We start from the raw sequence: 22,289 nt of genomic DNA on the forward strand, positions 1-22,289 counted from the left end.
AGATTGAATAATCTTTAAGGTTTCCAAAAGTTGAAAGAACAGTGGAAAAAAAGTCTAAATTACATCACTGCTTATAACCAAATCCCTACAATTAACTTAATAACAGCAGAATAAGCATAAAAAATTAGGACCTACGGTGTTCCCTTCCCACAATGAATCCCTTGCAGAAAGCTTTAACATGCTTATTTTTAAGGACTAGTTAAGCCTATCTCATAACTGGTACTAAAACTAATCTCTGACAGGGTCAACGAGCTCTTCCAGTACAACTAAGCAAGGCTGAAACCCAAAAACCTTTAGCAAAACTAAAGCCTCATTCCATTTCCTAAGTGAGTTAAATTTACAACAAACCCCACTTGTAAATCATTGATGCATCTATAAACACACCAAAGAAGTTGGTTCACCAGAAATGTCAGAGCAAGGATAATTATGCCAGAGCCATTTCAAGGGAAACCTTAACTCAGATGATCTCATTTTCAAGGGAAAAGCTGTGTCCAGACTAAAAAGCTGTAAGAAAGCATATAGCTAAAAATTTGGCTTGTGCACTGCCCTGTCTTCGAAAGCCTCAATATATCACCACTGGCCATCGGGCTTTGGCATCTACACAAAGCTTGTAAAACCAAAGACTGTTTACATGCTCCTGCGCTCAGAGCTAGACTGGGTGATGTTTTGTATGCCTACTCTGCAGACTTCAAGGGAAATCAAGAATGTGTGAGAAATTTCACAAGCTTTCAGGAAATATTTACAAAATACTGTTCAACTGTAACTGTAACTGCACACAGTCACTTGCTCTCTTTCACAACCTACATCTCTGTGGAAAGGGGAGGAGAAACACTACAAACTGTCAACACAGGCATCGAGTTTGATGTGCAGCCTTTGTATCAGTGTGGACCTCAGCCCCTCAGCAGGATTGGATCAGTTCAGTGCAGCCCCAGCGAAATCTACTGCCAAGCTGAAGAGTGATGGAAGGTAGGGCAGGAAGAAGGGAGGGGAGTAACAAGGTATCAGACAAGGGGAGTAAATACGGCAAGAAATGGACCTCACATACCCAGCACTCCAGGCTTTCCCACTGCTATTGCAAAATAAAAAGTAGGTCCCTCACTCTTCACTTTCATCTGTTTCAAACATCCGCACAGCCCCTGCTCCCCAGAGCTGCCACTGATGCACTGAACATCAGGAAACATACATGGAAGAACAGTTAAGCAAAGGATGACCTGTCAAAGGAACATCTGTCTGTGATGCAACTCTTGGACATAACGTTTTTTATGCCCCAACAGTTACTTGGGGACCTCTAATATCCTACAGGCAACTCTTGCAAGGTGACCCCATTAAAGTTTGGGCCATCTGGGGGAGACAATTTGCTGGTTATCCTGCTGACAGCATGTACTTCAGGACTGATCTTTTTTCCATGGGAAGTTTTCATGTCCTTGATACTGTTCACACTCAGGTGAAGGCTTCAGCCTGCGTAAGAGACAAACAGTAAATAAAAGACCATTCTTTTGGGGGAGGTGAAAGTTCCCTAACGACACAGTGGGAAGCGAGGTTTCCTGCCGTCATTTCTGCTACTTTTTACAGGCGTATAAAACTCAAAACTCAGTACAACATGCTTTCGGTCCAAATTCAAGCTTGAATGCTCCTACAAGATCATATGAGACTTTCAATTTCTTCCTTACACCTAATTCTTACAAATTAAACTGGCAAGGGCTTCACTTTCTGGTCTCCTAGGATTTCAGGCTTTACAGAGAGACAAGACTTTTAGTGGCTGCATTAGCTTCACAGTTGGGGTTTCTTTTGCTCCCCAACTCTACCTTTACAGAGAGCTTTGGCTAGGGTTTCTGTGCAGGCAATATTTCTGTCTTGTTTTCTTGCTTGCCACAGTTTCACCACTGTTTGTGTAGGTCCTTAGCCTCTTTTAGGTTCTGTGGACTAAGCCCTCTGGTCTCCTGAATTCACCTCCTTCTGCAGGATCTGCCATTTGACAATTTGCTCTCTGGCACTGGTGAAATTGTGTTATTTGTAACATTCTCACTAAGCCACTCAACTAAACAGCTTAAGAGTCGGATCACTCGTGTTCTCAATGCCACTGAACAACAAGTTTTGCTTGCTGTTGAGCAGATGAATGGTTGTGGGGCTGGGACTGGTTTGCTCTGGCCTGCATGCTCCAGCTCTGTGCTGTTGACATTTCGCTTCCCTTTACACTCACTGCATCCTTTGCTCAGCCAACATCAAAAAAAGCTATGGTTTACCTTTATCCTGCCCTACTTAGGATTTGAGGGCTCTGCATTTGTAAGGAGTCTAAACAGCAGTTTAAGAAAAGGTCCATTTTAGTAGGAAGCAGTTTAAAAACATGGACATGGGTCTAAGAGTCCACTCCGTGTCCCCGTTCCTTTTTAATTTTAAGTTGGCAGTAAGCGTGTCTTGACTGGAGGCTTAGTCCCGGGCAGAATGAGTCTTACAGACACAGAAGTTCCTGTCTGGGAGAGAGAAAAATGCAGAGGTATAAAGGAGAAGAGACACAGCACTGCTTATTGCACACAGCCTGTCAGGACATCGCACAGTCACCCATTTACGGTAATTTAATGGTGGATGGAGGAATATTTAATCTGTGCCTCGGAGAAGTTCTTGGACAGATAGCTTTCCGCCCTGGAAAGAATCCAGCCACCATTTCTTCTCCCCCTTCATCTCGTCACCCTCTCCTGCCTGCCCCTCCCTGCCGCCCCAGACACGCTCTCCTTTCAAAAAGTTACTGACCAGAAAATTGGGGAGGGCAGCGGCCCAGCGAGGCGGCTAATCCCTGCTGCGGCCGGCCCGCTGCGAGCCTCCTGCCCTGCTCTTACCTCCGGCTGACCCCGGCTGGCAGTCGGGGCGGCAGGTGGAGTGTGAAAGCCATCGCCCCCGTGCCAGGCTGCCAGCAAGAGGCGGCCCGAGCAGGGCAGGAGTCTTCCCACCACTGGGCATGTGAAGTAAAGAGATTTATGGTGCCTGAGGACCTTAACGCGCCTTCCCCTTCGCTACCCCGAGAGCAGCCAGCGGCTGTGACAGCGCGGTTTACTGGGGAGTTTCCCCAGGATTTATTCAGGAGCAGATTTTGCAAAACAAAACTTATCTCTTTATCTTCTCCCCTCTGGCAAGTCAGAGCAGTCCTTATCTGGCCTCAGGAAAATCATTTCAGCCAGAGTGGCAGGCTTGTAGACGCTGCACCCTCTGCTCCCAGAGGACTCGTTTAACTCTGGGCTTAATCTGCTAATGAGACATGCCCTGAGGTCAGAGGGGAGCCAAAAGGAAGGTGTCAGCTGCTGCTGGACTAAGGCAAGACTTTCTAACAGAGGCCAGCGCTGGCTACATGCCAAAACCCCCAAACCTGGCCACAGGTTTCAATCCTTACCTTTCACCAAAAAGGAAGTCTGAGTTATGCTTTTGACCGCCACAGAATCAGGTAAGGCCACTAATTTATATACACAGGTCTCAACTGAAGCTGTTATCAACCCTAATATGCTTGTGTGTTCTGTGCTCCCAGAGTCTCAGGTATTTTATTAGTGCACGAGATGAAGTAAGAGTTAATTTTATCTCATTTACAAGGCTATTTCACTTGTTTGGTCCAATCTTACTGCTAGCGTAAGTCAAGAACAACAGCAGAGGAATGTTGCCCTCTAACATCTTCAATTAATTTGGCACGGTGTCTACAGCAGACACACTGGTCTGGACTTTGCACCTCCAGTGAACTAGACCAGTGCTGGAAGGTGTCCCACAACAAAAGCTGTTCTGAAACTGAGCGTGTGCCACTTCTTGACACTCGGGATTATCAGGACTGTATTTTAGAACAGAATTGTTCACCACAGGTCTTTTAAAACACAGCAACAAGCATAGTGATTAGGAGATATAACCCCCCAGCCAAAAGCGTCTGCAGTTCTCGAATCATGAAGCAATTGTCTGTATCAGCTTGCAGGCACTGAAAGATGAAAGTGTTGCAGAGAGACAGAAGTGCCCTTCCTGCCTGATCTCATTACTGCTGCCTGCACTAATCAGCCACTGCTCCTTGCCACAGATCAGCAGATAGGAAGTACTGGGTAGGTCAACACATTTCGTTCCCTTTCAACCTCCTTCCTAGGCCAGGGAAACAGAAGTTGCTCTGTTGACTTGGTATTTGTAATTGCACAGACCTTTGTTCAAACGAATGCCTTTCTGCATCCAACACTGACAGTTCCTGCGTACTTTTAGGAAGTACAAAGTGTAGATAATCCACTGAACTATGTCAGTCTTATCCCCGTGTATTTACAAAGCCTGTTAGTACTAACTCACGGTTGGTCCTCCCAAGACGTGCATTCCGGTGTATTCCATAATTCTGGCAGAATTTTGTGTAGCATGAGCACAGGAGGCTAAATCCCACAGCCTCAAAAGTGCTGCTGGGTTCTGCTTGTCAATGGCATCAGGGTTTTCTCTTCCACCCCTTCCCCTCTCTTGCCCCCAGGGCAAAGTCAGACAAGTTATTTCAGGAGTCCTTCATGGGAGAGGCATGCTAAAGACAGATTACTGAAAGAGTGAAAGGTGTGGCCGTTCAGTGGGAAAAGCCAATCTTTGCTTTAGAAAGGAAAAAAAGAACCTTTTGATGCCTGAAGTAGGTCAAAATACTTAACCCAGCTCCTTAGTGACACTTGTATAAAAATAAGCAAACAAAGCAGGCCAGTGGCAAAATTTTCTCAATTCCCACAGTGGAAAGTGAATATCAAAGCCGCAAGGGACTGGCATAAGAAAGATTACAGGTAAGCACGGCGGTCTCAGAAGAGTAAGCCCGTTTAACTAGTTTACACACAAGCATTTCTAGATTAGTATTTACAAGTTATAAAGACATCAGACTACAGTAATTTAATTTAAATTTAACCCTGCCAACAACACACAGTCTTTATTATAAACTGCTTTGAGTTAAGGCCAGGAGTAACATAGAATAATGAGGATAAAATTTAGATCCACAGAGACTTCAGAAGGAGACTAAAAAAGTGAATTCCAGTTCCTTCAGTCTAGAGTCAGAACTTTTATTACTTTATATTTTGACTTAGCACTCAATGGGATTAACATCATTCCCCTAAAGCAATGTCAATTTCAACTATACCCCAGTCGCCCCTTTCTCTTCCTCTGCAGAAAGCAAAGCAGCACCTAAAAAGTCACAGAAAAGTATGTAAACACCTGTCTCCTATTCAGCAGAGGCCTTCCTTGGAAAGAGAAGTTTTCATAATCTGTCTGCAAACAGGCATTTAAGACCAGCTCCTTCTAAAGAAGTGAACAAATGCCTACTGTTCTCACACTCAGGACTATTTAAGGACAGGTGGCCCCATGCTGACTTTTTTCCAGTGGTTTTTCCAATTGCTTTCGTCTGCAACATGAACTGTGTCTCCAGACTGCCTTGGGAGCAACACTTCTCAGCTCTGCAGTGCAGAGCAGTTGAGGAAGGGGAAGGGTTAGGGTTGTTTGCAAGAAGAGGTCACGCAGGAGTCAGCCTTTACAATCCTATTAACGCTGGGACAGGGTCAAACGGAGTGCACGTTCCAACAAAAGCACCAAGTGGCCACAAGCTGTCACCCTGCAAAGGTTCATGGAGGCATTTGGGGGGGGAAAAACGACAGATTTTTAATGGTGAATGTCTGCCACACCATGTGTTAGAACCGGCCTCTGCTCCAGGGAACCAAAGCACACAAAGAAATATCCAGCAATAAAATCCTCTGGCTGCAAAGCAGAAAGAAGTGGCACATCTGGGGGCTGCAGAGAGGGGCAAGGTTTTAAAAGTTATGTGTTTGAGCTAAGGCTTTACAAATAGCTACCAACAGAACACAAGGCTCTGTCCTGTGAAAATACCAAGTGTGCTGCCGCCTCCAGTCGCCTGGCATGCCACCCCTATAATCCAGGTTCATATAAAAATGTCCACAGAGACCGCAGGAAATTGTGGGAAGGGTAAACACGCAGGTGCAGAAAGCCCTTTTGTACCGCAAGGACAGCAGACAGGATGAAGCGACAGGAAGTCAGTAAATGACATTTCAAAGGAAAAAAAGAAATTTCTAAGTCTGCTTGACAAAAATGCCACGGTCTGCTGTTTCCATGCTTTCCATCCAAAATTCTGCATTATTATTCATACTTACTGCACATAACTCTCAGGGTAAAGAGTTCTTCACATGTGGCAGGTCTAATGTGCACGTAATACAGTTAACCATTTACAAAGCTGTGTTGGCACTGAAGGGGAAGAGTGTTTGTTTTTGTAAAGTCAAAAACAACTAGAAGTTTGGAGGACAGGGAAGCGTTGTAAGTAAGGGACGTGCAGTTAAGAACTTGGATCCAATTCAGTATTATTTCCACCACCTTGACTGGGTGAAAGTAATTCCTCAAATTGCCCGGTTCAATCAACAGCCGACCGAAAGGTCTGCTACCTCTTAACTAACACATTGGAAAAAATAAGACCTAACACAGATTTATGGAAAACAAGAATTATAGAGCTACAAACTAGGGGCCAACAGAACTGGATCATTTTTTAAAGAGTATGCCTTTATGTTTGGGAAATGATTTCTATTCTATAATGGATTGCCAAATCTTGAAGTGTTTCAGCTTCTAGTGCAGAAAGTTGGCTGCTGCATCACCACCACCTTTGAAACTGCACTCAGACTCCCAGGGCCAGTCCCTGGATCGGTTACCCTTGAACACCACCTCAGAGAGTGAAAAAAGTTAGCTTTAATTCAGAGCATCTGCTCCAGAACACTGCTGGATGAAGTGGAGGGACGTTTACTCCACGTTGTTCAGCAGTTCTGTGATGTGTCATTATGGTCCTCTTCCAAGCAAAGGGACTTTGTATTTTGCTGTGCTGTCACATTAGCAGAATCCCAAAATAAAGTGGACAAAATGGTAAACGGATTGGAAGCTCTGATGGACAAGGAAAGCCACACGGAATGTTTAAAACCAGAAGAAGACACAGCTGGACAGAAAATCCCAGCTCTTGTATGAATATCACTGAAAAGAAAGACTAGGGGAAGTTTTTGAAGTTATTAAACTTAAGGAATGCTTGCCATGAAAACAGACATGGAAACCTACGGATGAATAACATTTCTAATACCGTCATTATAAACTATCCTCCAGAAAGGCCTAAAATGTGCTCCAGGTCATCCACATGCATAACATGATGCAGCTTGACTAAAAAAATAATTTCTCCCATAAGGCTACAGGAGAAGTACTGGGAGTTAAAATACCTACATTAAACCCATTTATAATCAGGATGCTAGGAACAGCTCCAGACAAGCTCCCCTACAAGTCTCCTTTCTTTGTCTCCAAAAAAAAAAGACAGTTGTTACCATTTCAAAACTATACAAAAGCTGTCAAAAGGATTATAAGTACTTATTATTCAAAGAAATATGGGCTACTGCTTAGAAGAAAGCTCAGTAATTAAACGCTTAACTGGTTTCCCATCTTTTTCTGTATGTTCCAAAATGTTATTTTTTAATGGTGCCTGTTGCTATGCAACAGGGCAGAATTTCTAAAATCTACTCATCTGTTGTTTCTGTTGGCTGTTATCAGGATCCATTTAACTCTCTCAGCCTATTAAGCCCAGGAAGATGGGAACCAGCAGGTTATAAGCTCCCAGGGCATGCATCCCCCACAGGGGTGCACAGTGGCTCAAGGGGTCTTTCACTGGCGATACCAATCCCCTCAATCCACAGCAAAGATGAAGGAGCAGTTACCCTGCTTATAAGAAGAATATGAAACCCAGCACAGCTCTAGCTAAATAAAATGGGATCTAAATATAGAATCAAAATTCACGATAATTACTTCTACCCAGAACTGATCGAAGCAACTCTGATCAGACTTCTCTTGAACGACGAGTATTAAATTAAAGGGGCTGGCCAGGCAATCCCAAATCAAGCTCTAGCATATTAACAAGTTACTGCTCCCTCGAAGTTTCCGTCCTTTGGATGTGCTTGCCTGTCGCATGCATGTTTTTTAGGCTACTGCAATGTAAAATAAAGTTAATTCACTTGAATGTGGACATAAAATCAATTAAACTACCAAAGAACACGAGATAAGCTTTACTTTCCAGTAAAATACACTACACAAATTAACCTGGCTGGTGATTAAGGGGTCAATGATATAACAGGGAGATGTGATAACCCCTCAATGTGTTCCAACTCAACCACAAGCAGAGCTCTGTGCTCCTAAGGGTTTTCTACCCACCAACAGCCTGCAGAGCACAGAGGATCTGCAAACTATTTCTATGAAGTATCTGAAATGTAGCCCCAAAAAACAGCCCGATATGGGGCAGACAGACAAACGTGCCCCATAGAATGATCCTTACTTCCACTGCAAAATATTTAGAGGCACACAAAAAGACTACACTAATTGGATGAACTGACCGCAAAGGACTGATCTGCAGGAGTGGTGACTGACAGCGCTCTCCAGGCCCATCAGTGAGAGATCTGGAAGGTTTGTCACTGCTGAGATTGCACTTAGAAGTCTAAAGCCTGAAACAAATAACCAGACTTGGCCTAAATCTGTGCATCAAAAGCAAACAGAAGGATTTTAACTGTTTTTCTGGATTTTAGTGACTAAAGAAGCCATCCTCACTTCAGGTATTGCAGAATAATTCATCCTAATTGTACTGACTCCCTTTGAAATGGATCTTTTTCGTTCTATAATGAGCAATCTGATTATTTAGTTGCACTGAATTTTAATGACAATATGATGTACTATTCTTGTCACATAATTTCAGCGGCTAAGAATTTCCTATTTTTCATTTCCCCTCTTAACTCAGACAGGAAGAGGAACTAAAATTGCCTTACAGAAGTAGAATGCTTTTCTAAATCTCTGATTCTGCAAAAACGCTGGCCTAAAATAAGATAATGTCAGTGGCCAAACCCATCAGCACAGCACTTCCTCTGTGTGAGTGGTAAACAAGTGCAATGATGTCAGGAGGAGCTGGCTGACCCACTGCTGAACTCGGGCTGCAAAGCGATGCAAGGTGCCAGATCACTGCGCGCAGACTTACCCACACACACATACACACGCGTGCACAGGAGCACAGGAGGTGTCAACAGAGCAATCTGCAATGGTTACACGTCAGCTAGGGAAAGGAAACCCCAAAAAACAAACCAACCCACAAACAACACCCCCCTTTCAAAACAAAAACCAACTCCTTCGATGGCCAAGCATTTTGCTTCCAGAGAGGCAAATCTCTTGCTTCCATGAAGCACACATTCAAACACAAATACAATCCAGACAATCTCTAAAGCGCCCAGCTTAAAATCAAATACCAAGCAACACAAGGAACACTCCAAAGCATTGCACAATCAGCGTATCTCAAAACCCAACTCAAACAGCTCACTTCAGGGAGACAGGACTCCTGTGTGTCCCAAGAGTCTTGGAAATGCTCTTACATCACTTCTGACAGCTCGCTGTGGTCAGAGCCAGCCCTGGTCTCTTACTGCTTTGGGAAAGAAGTATTTGTACCAGCTGGATGTCTTTAATATTCTGCCTGGAAGCATGACCTCTTTAAGGCAGTAAGCTGAGTTGCGTCCTCACTGGTAAGTTTGTTTCAGGAGGTAGAACACAGGGAATTTGAGTTTGCAGTCGATGTAAATCCAAGCTGCTAAAAGGCGACCTCGGGGTTTCCTGTTCCCTCTCCGAACAACGACAGCCAAGTCTCTCCCAGTGCATGTGCTGATCACAGAGATGAGGTGGCTCTGTTTACTACTAGCAAGGGGATTAAAATGACAGATCTAGGACAAACACCAATTTAATCTTCACATAGAAAATATCTGATTGTCTGCTTTTGTTATTGTTGATCTCTTCTTCTTTAAGGGCAACGACAGATGAACTGTGCAGTGTCTTTCCAACAACATTTTCCACTTACATAAATTTATTTTAAGTCTTGTAACATTTGAAGTTTTCCTTAAGAGTCCAGCACAACGTGTTAAATGATTATCTAAGAATTTCTGCTTTCATTTGAAGTGGTGCAAGCTTGTCCACTCCAAAGATATGAAGAAAATCTCGAAAATGTACCTTGGGTGTACCCAGAAATTCAAAGGGCAAATAGAAAGAACAAACAATTCCAATTGCTTAAAACCTCACACCTCTTCAAGCAATACATCATGATTTCTTAGTACCTCGGGATTTCTTAACTTAGGCCTAGCAACACAGAAGAGCTTTGCTGCAAGATGAAGCTTCAGTGAACACTGAAATAAGATTTTGTTCAGTGTCTCCAATGCTCACTTTCTGATCCAAGCTGGCACTCAGAGGAACTTTGCTAGCAGCTTCAGTGCAGGGCTGACAGGGAAAGAGGAATTCTCTAGAAGACAAATGCTCCCTATCAACACAACTGGTGCAAGCTGATGTCTGTGCTGGCAGAAAAACTAACTGAATGAGAAGTGAGGCTTGAACTCCACTTGCACCTATTTTAAAAGGTGCAAAAATTTTAAAATTCTCATTTACATATAGGATGAAATGTATCAGCCAGCTCATACCGAACACCACCCCACCTTTATATAGACTCTTTCTTGTGGCTAGAAAGATGCCAGACTACAGAATACTCACAGTCCCAAATCTATCCAGGCATTATTTTTATAACAACTCAACTATGTATAATTTTAAGTTTTTTAAGTGCACTCAAAGGTACGTCTGACACTGATTATATACTGAGAGGCAGGTTTATCTCACAGTCACAATGTTAAGGACTAACTGACTTCAGCAGCGCTGCATTTCTGCTTTCAAACACCACTTTATTGAGTATTGACACATTTCCTCAGGCAGTGTCAGACAACAGAAATCTCCACGTTAATCAAAATAAATGAGCTCTGTAGCACTGTGTTCAGTACATTGTAGCTAAGAAGGTGGCAACGTAAGAGTGGCTGTCCCCAGCATCCTTTCATAATTATGCATAGTTTATGGCTAAACTAATAGCATGAACAATTTAAATTAGTTACAAAGTCTGCCAAGGTACTCATCTATTCTCAAGTCTGTTAATTAGAATCAATTTTATCCCTGCTGGGATAAAGGACAAGCAACATGTATTTGACCCTTTCCCACTGGCGTCAGTGTGATCAGCCAACGCATCTGGCAGTGCCTGGCTCTGACCTGTTCAACTGCTCAGCACATTGACGTGACGCTTTGAAGAAGAGAGTCTGGGCCCAGCTAAGAAGATCTTTCTAAAAATTATGTATGTGGGACTAAGTTTCTGCTCATGGCTTCAGTAGTATGCTGTAAATCAGCAGGTTCTTGGCATACTGGCATTGCACATGCTCTCTTTGAATGCTGCTGATCTGCTTGAGGAATGGTGATCAAAATATAGTCAGAGTTTTCCAGCTTCCTTCTTCATTCATATTTTACTAACCACTACACATTCTCATCCCAAATGTCCCAGTCAGGACAGGTTTCCATAGAAGGGTAAAAAAACAAAAACAAAAACAAACATGAGATCTTTGATTCCTTCTAGACATTGCAGTCATAACACTTTAAAATGTATGCAGGGCTTTAGGTCATTTTCTGAAAGCAAATTGCTGTACTGGACTAATTAGACATTAGCTCAACAGTATGTTTAACTCATTTTATAATGCAGTAAAAACTATCTATATCTGTTAGTGCTTTAGATGGAAATAGTTTTACAAGTCTGAGTCAACTTTTTCCTAGTGTGTGCCAGACTTATGACATAAATGCAACAGGAATACACAGCAGCACACTTACAAGAGATGGAAACACACAAAGAAAGTAGGGACAACCCCCTCAGAAGTAAGATGAAAATCAGACTAATAACATCTCATCGGCCCTGAAATTCAAAACACAGCATTTTTCTTTTCTTCAATCCAAGTAAGACTGAGATTGTATACCTGGTTTATGGCTTTCAACACCTCAACTCTCATTTCAAATGTCACTGCCTCTTCTCCAAGCTTTCTATCTTTAAGGTTTTATGTTCACTTTGAAGGCCACTATCCCCATGTTAGCAACCACCCTCCACTTAGCCTCAGAGCTCCTGCTGCCACCTTTACCTCCCACCAGTACATTTTCAAAAATCATTTGTTTTCTACTGCATTGTCTATGTCTCTACGTCTCAAAAGTGTCCTAAGTGCCTGCACCTCTGCAAACATTCCCCCAAACACTCCACTGTTCCTAGGCTAATCCCACCTTAAAACCTCTGCTGATGTGATGCTTCTCCAAAAGCTTAAAAATGGTTAAACGAGTGGTGCTGAAATCACTTGGTTAAAACAACAAAAAACACTTCAGTACAGACTTCTGCATTCGTATGAAGCTGTTTGCCTTTTGGTTTATACCTACATTGTAAATTTCTTACAGCACTGTCACAGTCCCTTTATTTTGTGGGAATTTTCATTTAACTACCTTGATCCCAATCCTTAAGCACTTTAGAATGTGGTGGATTTGGGTATGATAACATAGCACAATCTTGCTAGGACAGTATTTCCACATGACATCACTGCATCCTGATGTGAGATGACAAGCTGTTACTCTGCCAGTTCCTCCTCTTGTTAGCATTATTTACTCTCCTTACAGCATGCTCAGTAACAAAAGACAGGTATGTTCTAAACCATGAACTAAAACAGCTCCAGTCAGAATGCTGCTGATGAACGAATGATGTCTGCGAAGACATCAACAGATCTGATATCTGATAAATTCTGGCTGTACTTGCCAACGGAGACACTTATTCAGCATGTTATTCAAACTGCTGGCCTTGGCACCGGTACACATAACAGGCTTAATGCCATCTAAGCCTGGGATCTTGAAACAAGAGTTCTTCTGCCCATCCTTAAGTTCAGTCAACAAGGAAGTGAGCTGCCAACAGGAAGCCGTTAAATAAAATTGCTGTCAGTACATAATCTTTACAGAAAGAAAGCTGTTCTAGAGAATATAAAAGTAATTCAATCAAACGTGTACTCTCACAGTTTACCAAAAGCTCTAAATTAATATATTATTTTGCATGACATGGGAAAACGTTCACTCCCCAATTCTTTTCACATACTTCTGGTTACTTGTAAGTTATGACAGGCTATAATAATTCACTGTATGATTAAGTTCTTAAATTTAAATAAGATTAAAGGAACCATTAAAAAAATACGTGAAACTGTTTGATTCCCATGTTATTTATTTTTTCCAAACTACACACACAACAGGATAAATTAATTACTTAGAACCTCAGATTTGTACTACAGGTAAATGTTCTCTTTCTACTAAAATAGCTACTAAATAGAAAAATAAATCCCTTTGATGCACAATCTTTTGCACTTTGAGACATGTCAGATTGTTATTTCCGTATTTGTGCAGCCAGAACTCCTACAACGAAATTCATCAAATACATGGAGTTTCTGCCATTCTGGTATCTGCACAGCGCATAAAAAAGACCCGGTATGTGGACAGCTGCTCTGTTGACAACATTGTCTTAGCACTGGTACCTAAAAATATACATGTAAATTTTACAGTAAGCGTTTTTTCAAATTATGATACACTGGGCCAATTAAACACCTATTTGTGCAGTAGATTTGCATGCTGCAACTGCATTGGGTAAGGTACATCAAGGACTGTGTTCATTTCTTTAATAAAAATACTGAATTCATGACACCTTTAAAATGATGTTAGATCATGGTACCTGTCAAAAACAAATACGTGGTGATTAATCACAGGCTATAGAAAACCGGTTCCTCTCAGCTGTGCAATTTTGTTATTTTAAATCAGCTCCTTTCCATGTATCAGAACTGATCTCCACTTAGGTGGCCAGGTCAGGTCTGTTCATGTTCTGAACTGAGAGTGGGTTGCAAGATACGCGTCAGAGATTACTGGTAGAATGCAAGCATCATCTTGAGGACTGGCTCAGCCACAGTGGAATTCAAAAATGACAGACAGCAAGTAGGAGGACTCACTTACTGAATTTACTCCTGCACATATCAGAAATTATACTCCTTTGTACATGACAAAAGAAAAGTTTTCTTGTTTGGAGCACCACAGCCTCTCTAGGTGGAACTCCATGGCAGATAAAAATTCTTGAGCATGAAGAATTTGATGTCACGTTCTTCTTTCTGTGAGAGCTAACACTCAAACACAGATTAGTAAAACATTTGACAGGTTCTGAAAGTGAAATCAGAGATGAACAATTGAGAATGACCAATAATTGGAGAAGTATTTAAGAACACTAAAATCCATGTGAAATACTAAAAAGCTTTTATCCTACACCTTAAAAAAGGTCTGAATGACTTTTAGCATCAATCTCAGTATTTCACCCTCACTTTGGGAGATCAGTATTACTTTCATTTCCAACTCCAGTTACAATGCAGCTAATCTTTTAAAATATACCATCAGTATATGTTACAAAAAACTTTTTTAAAAGTATATACTAATTAATACAAAGCAGGACAATGCTAAGTCAACATGACTCATAAAGACCAACGTAAAATATTCATAGAACTATAGATGCGGCTTGAGCAGACAATGCGAGAGGCACACACCATTGTAGAAAAGGATTTCAAAGTTTGCCAGATTTTCCATTACTGGGCATGCCAGGCTAAATTCTAAGACTTTGTGCCGTCTTTCTGCAATACTCTCCTCCTAGTCAGAATTTATAGCCTAAAAGCTCATTCAGCTAAAACCCTCCAATTATAAATGGCTCTCAAGCACCTGAAATTTCTATGAGGTTTTCAGTTGGGTTGAATTTAGTAGAACACAGAAGAAAACCCACTCCAGTCTTCCCTGCAGCAGTGCCAGCTTTGTGCAGCTCTCATCCCTTCCTCAGAGCTCCTTCCTCTTTTGATTTTTTCCCATCCCAACTGCAACTGCACTGAAAGAGGTTAACCCGTTCAAATCGCAAGGGGTCTTCCTAAATAAAGATATTAAGGTTTGACTTCAAAAATGTTGTGTAAGTAATGACAGAATGAACAGCCGGGATTTCAGGAGGTGAGTTGTAGCCTGATCAACACCAGGAGTGATATAAACCATATATATATATACACACACACGCATATATCCCAAAATAATCACTATGTTGTTGCGTTTGTGTCATTCTGCAGCTGCCCACCACATTGTCATCCTGTTAGAAGTACCTTGCAGACTTGCAAACATAACTGTCTAGACTCCCGTGCTGACAGAGCGAGGTCATGGCTATCAAGCAGTACATTCCATGCAAGAGCAAAGTTTCCGTTTCTTGTTTTTGTTGGTGATACTAACCCCTTGCCATCTAGTAAGGGCTCTTGTCTGTCCTGATATTCCAGACTGCTTACCTCATCCACTGCTCAAGCATGCAAGCACTTTGAGCCTTCTAGTCTTCTGCAATACAGGAAGTGAACATCCAGAGAACAAAACAGGGAAAGGAGAGATCTTTCCGTGTATTTACTAGGTCATTTCTTGAACACTGTTGAATATGGAGAACTCTCAGCAAGGTTAATAGGAAGTGTTAGACTCTCCTCTGCAGCAGCATCACCCTAACAAGGCTAGGGCTGCCCTATCCACCTGGTATTTTTGAGACATGTCTCTTGTCAAAACACCCTTGATTCATCAAGAAGGCAAACAAGTCACAGCTGGAGGAAAAAAATAAAGCAAAACTAGGATGACAAAATATACATACTTTGGAAGAAACCATGATCACAGAAATGATCACAAAGAAACAGCAGGAAAGCTCTGCTGAGATTGCTTGTAGATACGCTACTGAAGATCCATATTGCTTATTGCTAAGCCCAGAGCATTAGGTGTAACTAAAAAGACTAATGAAAATCAGTGACATTTGGCCATTCCCCCCACAGGAAAGGCCAAAGTTAGTCTTCCAAAGTCACTGCCAGATAACCTTGAACACTAAAATATATACTAGAGTTGGGGAATGTGTTTCTATCTTACAATTACATCTTCTTTCAGTACATTTTATTAGATTTTGGTAACATTTAATAACAAAGAATGCCTAAGAACCAAGCATCTCTTTCCTGTTCAGTCAGACCTCAAATTAAACCATCTGTGAACAAAATAAGTTAAAATTACTAGGAAAAAATTTAGACATCAAGGAAATGCCCTAAAAAAAGAACTGACAATGAGCAAGACATACAAATGACATACAAAAGACATACAAATCAAAACTTCATCACTGGAGATCATCAAAAACAGGGCTGACAGATCTCTGGCAAGGGCACTGTAATAGAAAATGCTGTAGGCGAAGCAAATGGCATAGAGGAACCCCAGAAGCATTTTCCAACTCTAACCATCAGTGAATGAACCCATTCAGCCCCTACATCCCTCTGACTACTCACATCTGTAACGGGCTGTTCTTCCATGCAAGAAACATTGTTCAAAGGGCCCTGTCCTCCCAATATTAACTCAGTTATACAGTATGTTCTTTGCAAAATACCGTTAATATTTGGAAGAGGATTTTTATTTCACAGGCATTATTGACCTGAACGTGAATGATCTAATGATTAAAGTCTCTCATTTCCTAAAAATTGCTGATAGTCTTAACTGAAGAAACTAGAAGATACATACTTCTATAACTGAAGAGACAACTAACACTGCTGTGTCCCTTTTTTGGCAATTTCATCGGAAAGGCCAATGAACAGCAATGAGAAAAGAAACACCACTTAAGAAGGAAATGTCTCCTAGACATTTCTCTCTTCATGTCTTATTTGTGGCACAGTGGCAGAGCAATGGAGTTAAAGAATGGGGGTGGAGAATGGGAACCAGGGTGGATTTACATGATCATGCCCAAGAGACTTCTTGTCTGCCGGCTTAAGAATTTTAGTTTCCATGCTCATCTGTCAAGCTGAAGACACACAATTTCCATTTGCCTAAACCCTTTTCTGATTTATTTCTTGACATCTTCAGGGCTTTAACTGCAAGATCAAATTTTACACTTAAAAAGTTGCAGATGTGACAATTCTTAATCCTCATGAAATACAACACTTGTCATCTTACGTAAAAACTGCTCAGATACATCTAATTCGTGATTAACAAAACAAGCTTCTGAAAAGAAAGATAGAGCAAGGTGAAATCTAATCCAGCCTAATTATCAGAGGAAATTTCATATGCTAACAGTCTCAACTAACCCATCTTTCAGAAGATTCTAATCTCAAAAATATGGTTGTATATCGCCGCCTACCTCCAAAACTCCGCCACTATGTCTGTGTGCGCAAGCGCTGTGATAACTTTTTCAAGATATACTGCACACCCACTATTAGAAACTGAATTTAAGTTACTGTTTTCATTCACCTGTAGGTAACACTATGCATGGCCTCCGAATTTTGCGCCTTGGTGGAAGCATTTTTCCAAACGTGGAATATTGTGAATATACCACCCAACAATCAGAATCTGTTACATATTATTAATTATGATCTATAATTCAAGATTTATATGTAATTATAAAACAGCTAACTGTATAAAAAGGCAAGAGAAAAATAGAATAATTAATTCTCAAAAGCCTCATTGAAAAATGACTTGCTAGCCACTTCAAGTCTTTCTCAGTTCTTTTTGATTGTCTAAGGCAAAGCAAAAAATCAAAGATTAATGCCAAACAGAGGACTTGCATTCTGCACGGAGACTGCAATAGACACAGAAAGTCAGGGTTGAGCACAGAAGGCAGAAAGGCAGTGAAACCTCAGAGCAAAGGGAATGGAAACAACCACACTGAAGTAAAATTGTCATTGAAGATGTTGAGGAAGAAAAAGATAAGCCTACTTCAGTGTTGCTAGAAAGATGTGCCACTTCCAAAGTACCAGAGAAGATCACAACTTGTTGAGTACCACATTTGGCTCACAGGATAGCCATGGTTTAACTGAAAGGAGAATCTAATTGAAGTTCAGTAAGAGCAAAAAGTGAAACACCTTGATGACAGGCATGGAAAAAAAAAACACAATAACAACAAAAAAAAGTTGTAAACAGTAACTAGCAATCACGCAGCATTTCATAACACCATATGAGCCAAGTACAAAGCTTCCCAAGAATAATTCTCTTGTTTATTCTTTCCTTCTAAGATACGTAAGGATTGTAGAGATAAGACATACAAATGAACTACAGTCTGTATCAGTTTACAGATCCTCATCCTCAGCTCACTAGCTCCTCTTGGCCCATGTCAGTTAGGGCTGACTACCATTGTTCAGCTTGCAGCCGAGCTGTAGCTAAGCAGCTCCTGAATTAGCTGGAGAAATGGTGGCACTTCAATACCTCAGCTTAGCATAGCAACCAACCGGGCTAAATAAATAAATAATGAAGCACGGTATTCTACCAGATAGTGTAAATACACTTTCAGCAAATTGCTGGGGTCCAAAGGTCAGTCAACTTGTTTGTTCTGTCTCCAAGAATTTGTAAATCTCAACATGATGTTTAAACACAAGCATATACAAACATCAAAGTTCAATGCTGACATATTTTACACCTCAAAGTTGTACACCAGAACAGCTCCATACAGAAACCACATATAGAAAACCATAGTGCATGTATAAAGAAGTGACAAAACAGTATCCTAAACTAAATTACTATTTTTCTTTAAATATTCCCCCATTCTGTGTTTTTCTTCTGCTTTATTCTGTATTTGCTTCCATTCATCCTCTCTCACGTGCTGTAGTATTTATGCAGCTGTCTAATTTCACATGATTCCTCCATTCCATTACCCCTAAATGAGGGTAAAGATGAAACTTGAAAACTCAAACCTTGTTTCAGGGTATGTTTTATTTATTTATTTATTAATTATTCCCGATTGATTCATGCGTATGGGGACACCTGTAGTTATGAAAGCACAACACTTCAAGGTGAATGGCAGTTCCTGAGCTAGAGAACGGGCACGCCAGCTGCACTGACATTTCTAGGCTGCAGCACGGACTGGGTTCTCCCAGCCCTCTCCTTTCCCAAAGGAAATGTGAGAACAAACTCCCAGCTCACACTCACGCTGTGCTCTTCTTCCTCGCTGGGCCAGCATTCACCTTACCTTTGAACAGCTCGGGGCTGGCAGCAAGCAAAAACACAAGGGACTGCAGAAAGCACTTTGCACGTGGCAAACCACTGGGGTGCAGCTCAACTCCTCTCCCCCCCGTTCCCCAAAGCGGACACCCCCCGGGACGGGCAGCAGGGCCCTCCCCGTGCCCCCCTCCGGCCGGTGGGCAAGCTGCAAGGGGGGTACCCCGCGCGGGGGCCCCCTTCTCACCTTCCCGTTTTCTTAGCCGAGGTGTGGCGAGCCAGGATGCAGAGGAGGAGGATGAGGAGTGGGCGACTCGGTGAAACACGAGGCTCGGCAGCGCTACACCCAGCTCCCCTCCTTCTCCCCCTCTCAGTCCGTTTGAACGCGATCCCGGCTGGCCCCCCCCCGAGGTGGGGGGCACGGGCTGCAGCCCCCGGGCCGGAGGCTCCCCGGCAGAGCAGCAGGTGGCCGCTCGCTTCCCCCAGCCCCTTCGGGTGGATGCTCACCTTCCTGGCTCCTCGCCTCGCGAACTCCCTGGCCAGGTGGCGGCCGATGCCCCGGCCCCCGCCGGTGATGAGCACGCTCTCCCCGGACAGGTCCCGGAGCTTGGGCGGCAGCACCGCGCACACGGCAGCTTTCACCACCAAATAAACCATCTGCACGGGGAAAAGCAGCAAAGCGCCCAGCCATTTCCAAATCATCCTCTTCTTCCAGGCAAGCCAGGAAGGCAAAATTCTCTTCCAACCCTTCACAGAACCAAGTTAAGAGAGAAAGAAAACCACTACCCTTCATGCACCCCCGGGTGGGTGACAAGTCTTCGGCCCCCTTCCGAAACGTGGGGGGCAACGGATTCTTGGACTGGAAAAATCCTTCTCTTCCCCTAAAAAATCGGGGTAGGAGCAGAACAGTGCAGAAGACCGAGTCACTCCCCTGCTTCTTGATCGCTGTCCTTTGGGGTTGTCACACGCAGGTAGCACGGCTTCCTCGCTGTGTAACTGGAAGACAGTTTTTTTTTTTTTTTAATTAAAAAGAAAAAAAAAAAGTAAAATTAAAAGTAACCATACATCCCTCCGTTTCAAAGGCTGTCACAAAAATCCAGTATCCAAGCGGAAGATTTTTTTATACTTGGAAAAATAAAATAAAGCAGCCTATGTCTCCAAATTTCAGCCTGCGGTGCCTTCCAGGCAGCTCATTTCTATTCTTAGACTCAGGAAATTGCTTAAATAAGACAGAATTGCCAGGACTTTCTTTTTAAGAAAGGGTCTATTCAGGGTAAGGTTGTTGTTTTTGGTTTAATATCTATAAATATCTCCAGACGTCCTGTCCCGAGCCGGTCGCAGAGGGCGAGCTGATAACCGCCTCCCTCTGCCCCCTCTGCCGGGTTTGGCACTCGGGGAGCACAGAGCAGGAATTACGCCGTGCACTGCTTCAGCGCTGGCTCTTACTCATTTCTCCCTATTGCTCTCTCTGCCTATCACAGCCGCCGCGCCGGGGAGGTTTTATACCCCATTAAGCCTGATTGACAGTTAAAGTGTCGGGGAGATTTCACTACTGTTCCTGTGACTGGCTGGCTGTGCTCTCCCCTCCCCCAGCGCGGGCTCGGAGCCGCCACACGGCGCCCGCAGCCGGCGGGCAGGAGCTGGGGCTGGGGTCGGGGCCGGCTGTGGGTCGGAGCGGCTGTGGGTTAGGGTCGGCTTTGGGACGGCTTTGGGACGGCTTTGGGACGGGGCTGGATGAGGTCGGGGCCGGCTGCGGCCGCAGCCCGCGCCCGCCTCTGACAGGAACCTCCTCTGTTCCTCCCTGACAGGAACGCGGCAGAGCAGGGTGCTGGGCTTTGACGGGAGCCCTGGAGGGGGGGAAAAACAACACAAAAAAAAAAAGTTTCAGGAGCGGTCAGGGTTAAGGCTGAGTTCAAAGGAGCCATCTGTGCCTTGCGAGCTCCGGGAGAGAGCTGCTTGCCCAGGTTAAGTTGGTGTTGATGGGAAAAGTTATTGCAGCCCGAGAGTGTTGGGCTGAGTCCAGCCCAGGCTGATAATCATCAACATCTATTACCACTGATGCAGTGTTTCTACGGACTGTATGACAACTCATGGGTTTTCCAAGCTGGAAGATGCTTACGTTGCTGAAAACTGGTGATTGGTACCTTCAGTAGCGGGGCAATGAAAAAAGCAGGCTCCGGCCGAAGCAGGGAGTCGTGCTTTCTCACATCAAAGGGTGTTTTTCTGCTCTCCTTTTCCAAGACTTTTGTCCAGATATGAGGGCATAGTTGCAACACAAGGTCTCCACAGCACTTTAAAACTATGTTGTAACAGGAGAAAGGGCAAAGCGTGTTGCAACCAGGTCCCCCGACTCGTTTGTTTGCACTGTTAGGCATTAGGTAGGTAAGTTATATATTTAGCTGTCCTGCTTAACCTTTTCTCAGGAGGATCTAAGTGCACGTTTGAACTGAGAGCTGCTCACTCCACAGTTACAGGTTGTGGCGGCAATCAGACATAGTCTGAAATGTCTAGATGTCAGGATGTCAGAAGATGTTCAAAGGTGTCAAACCTCACATTGCTGTCATCTCAGTCGTGCTGGGAAGAGCTTTGTTTTTATGACTGAATATGTTACTAAGAAGGTGCCCAAACGAATCCAATCCCACGTCACTTCAGGAGTTCTGAACCTATATCCACTATCCTGGGAAGCCATCTAGTGGTAAAAACTAGAATTACTGAAGGATGACAGAAGTGAAAGATTCTCAAACTTTTATCTATAATTGCTAAAGGACCACTGCAGTGGAAGTGTGCAAGTCTAAGCATCTCTATATAGGCAGCAAAGTCATATTACTCGACCAAGAGAAGAGAGTTAGGAAGCTAAGTCCCTTTGAAAACAAATTATTTTTATGTTTCAGAATAAAACATTTTTGAAATGGTCATAGTTCAAAGTGGCCATGTAACAGAGAGTTCAAGGGTTGTTTGGTAACAAAAATAAGAACAACTGAGTTTTTGGTGCTACCTACATTCAAAACTCATCTCATACCTGGTTCTTTTAACACATAATATGAGCAATATCGTAATCTCTTGAATTTCAGCTCTATTGAAACTTCCACATAAGTTTTCAGAAGTGGAAAAAAAAAAGAAAAAGAGAGAGAGAGAGATAATCTTGTACAGTTCTTACCTTTAAATGCCAGTTTACCTTATATGAAGTAAGCCATAGGACTATCAGAGCATCATCATAGCGTCAGGAGAGAGGTTTCTGGAGAGAAGAAATTGAACCATTCTAACTGGAAACTGCAAGTCTGTACAGATTTTCAGGATCAGGTGGTGTTCCCTAACTTAGCTGCATCTGAAATAACCAGAGCTGTGAGAATTTCCATTGCCGCTTGGCAGCATTTAGCACCTCTGTGTGTTTTTACAGTAATACCTTTAGA

The 22,289-nt window shown here is 42.9% G+C and overlaps 1 protein-coding gene across 4 annotated transcripts in view; it reads right to left on the reverse strand.

Moving 5' to 3' along the window:
• The window catches only part of DHRS3 (dehydrogenase/reductase 3), a 35,854-nt gene extending 15,502 nt beyond the window's left edge, over positions 1–20,352 (reverse strand). The window contains exon 1 of one of the 4 annotated variants that reach the window (XM_082777164.1): positions 19,387–20,352. In XM_082777164.1, coding sequence (XP_082633290.1) covers positions 19,387–19,581 — 195 coding nt within the window. In that variant the 5' untranslated portion in view covers positions 19,582–20,352. The other 3 variants (XM_082777165.1, XM_082777167.1, XM_082777166.1) reach the window with 3 other exon arrangements.
• Between the last annotated feature and the right edge of the window lie 1,937 nt (positions 20,353–22,289).

This window comes from Aythya marila (genome assembly GCF_965140915.1).
Source record: "Aythya marila genome assembly, chromosome: 21".
NCBI classification, from domain to species: domain Eukaryota; kingdom Metazoa; phylum Chordata; class Aves; order Anseriformes; family Anatidae; genus Aythya; species Aythya marila.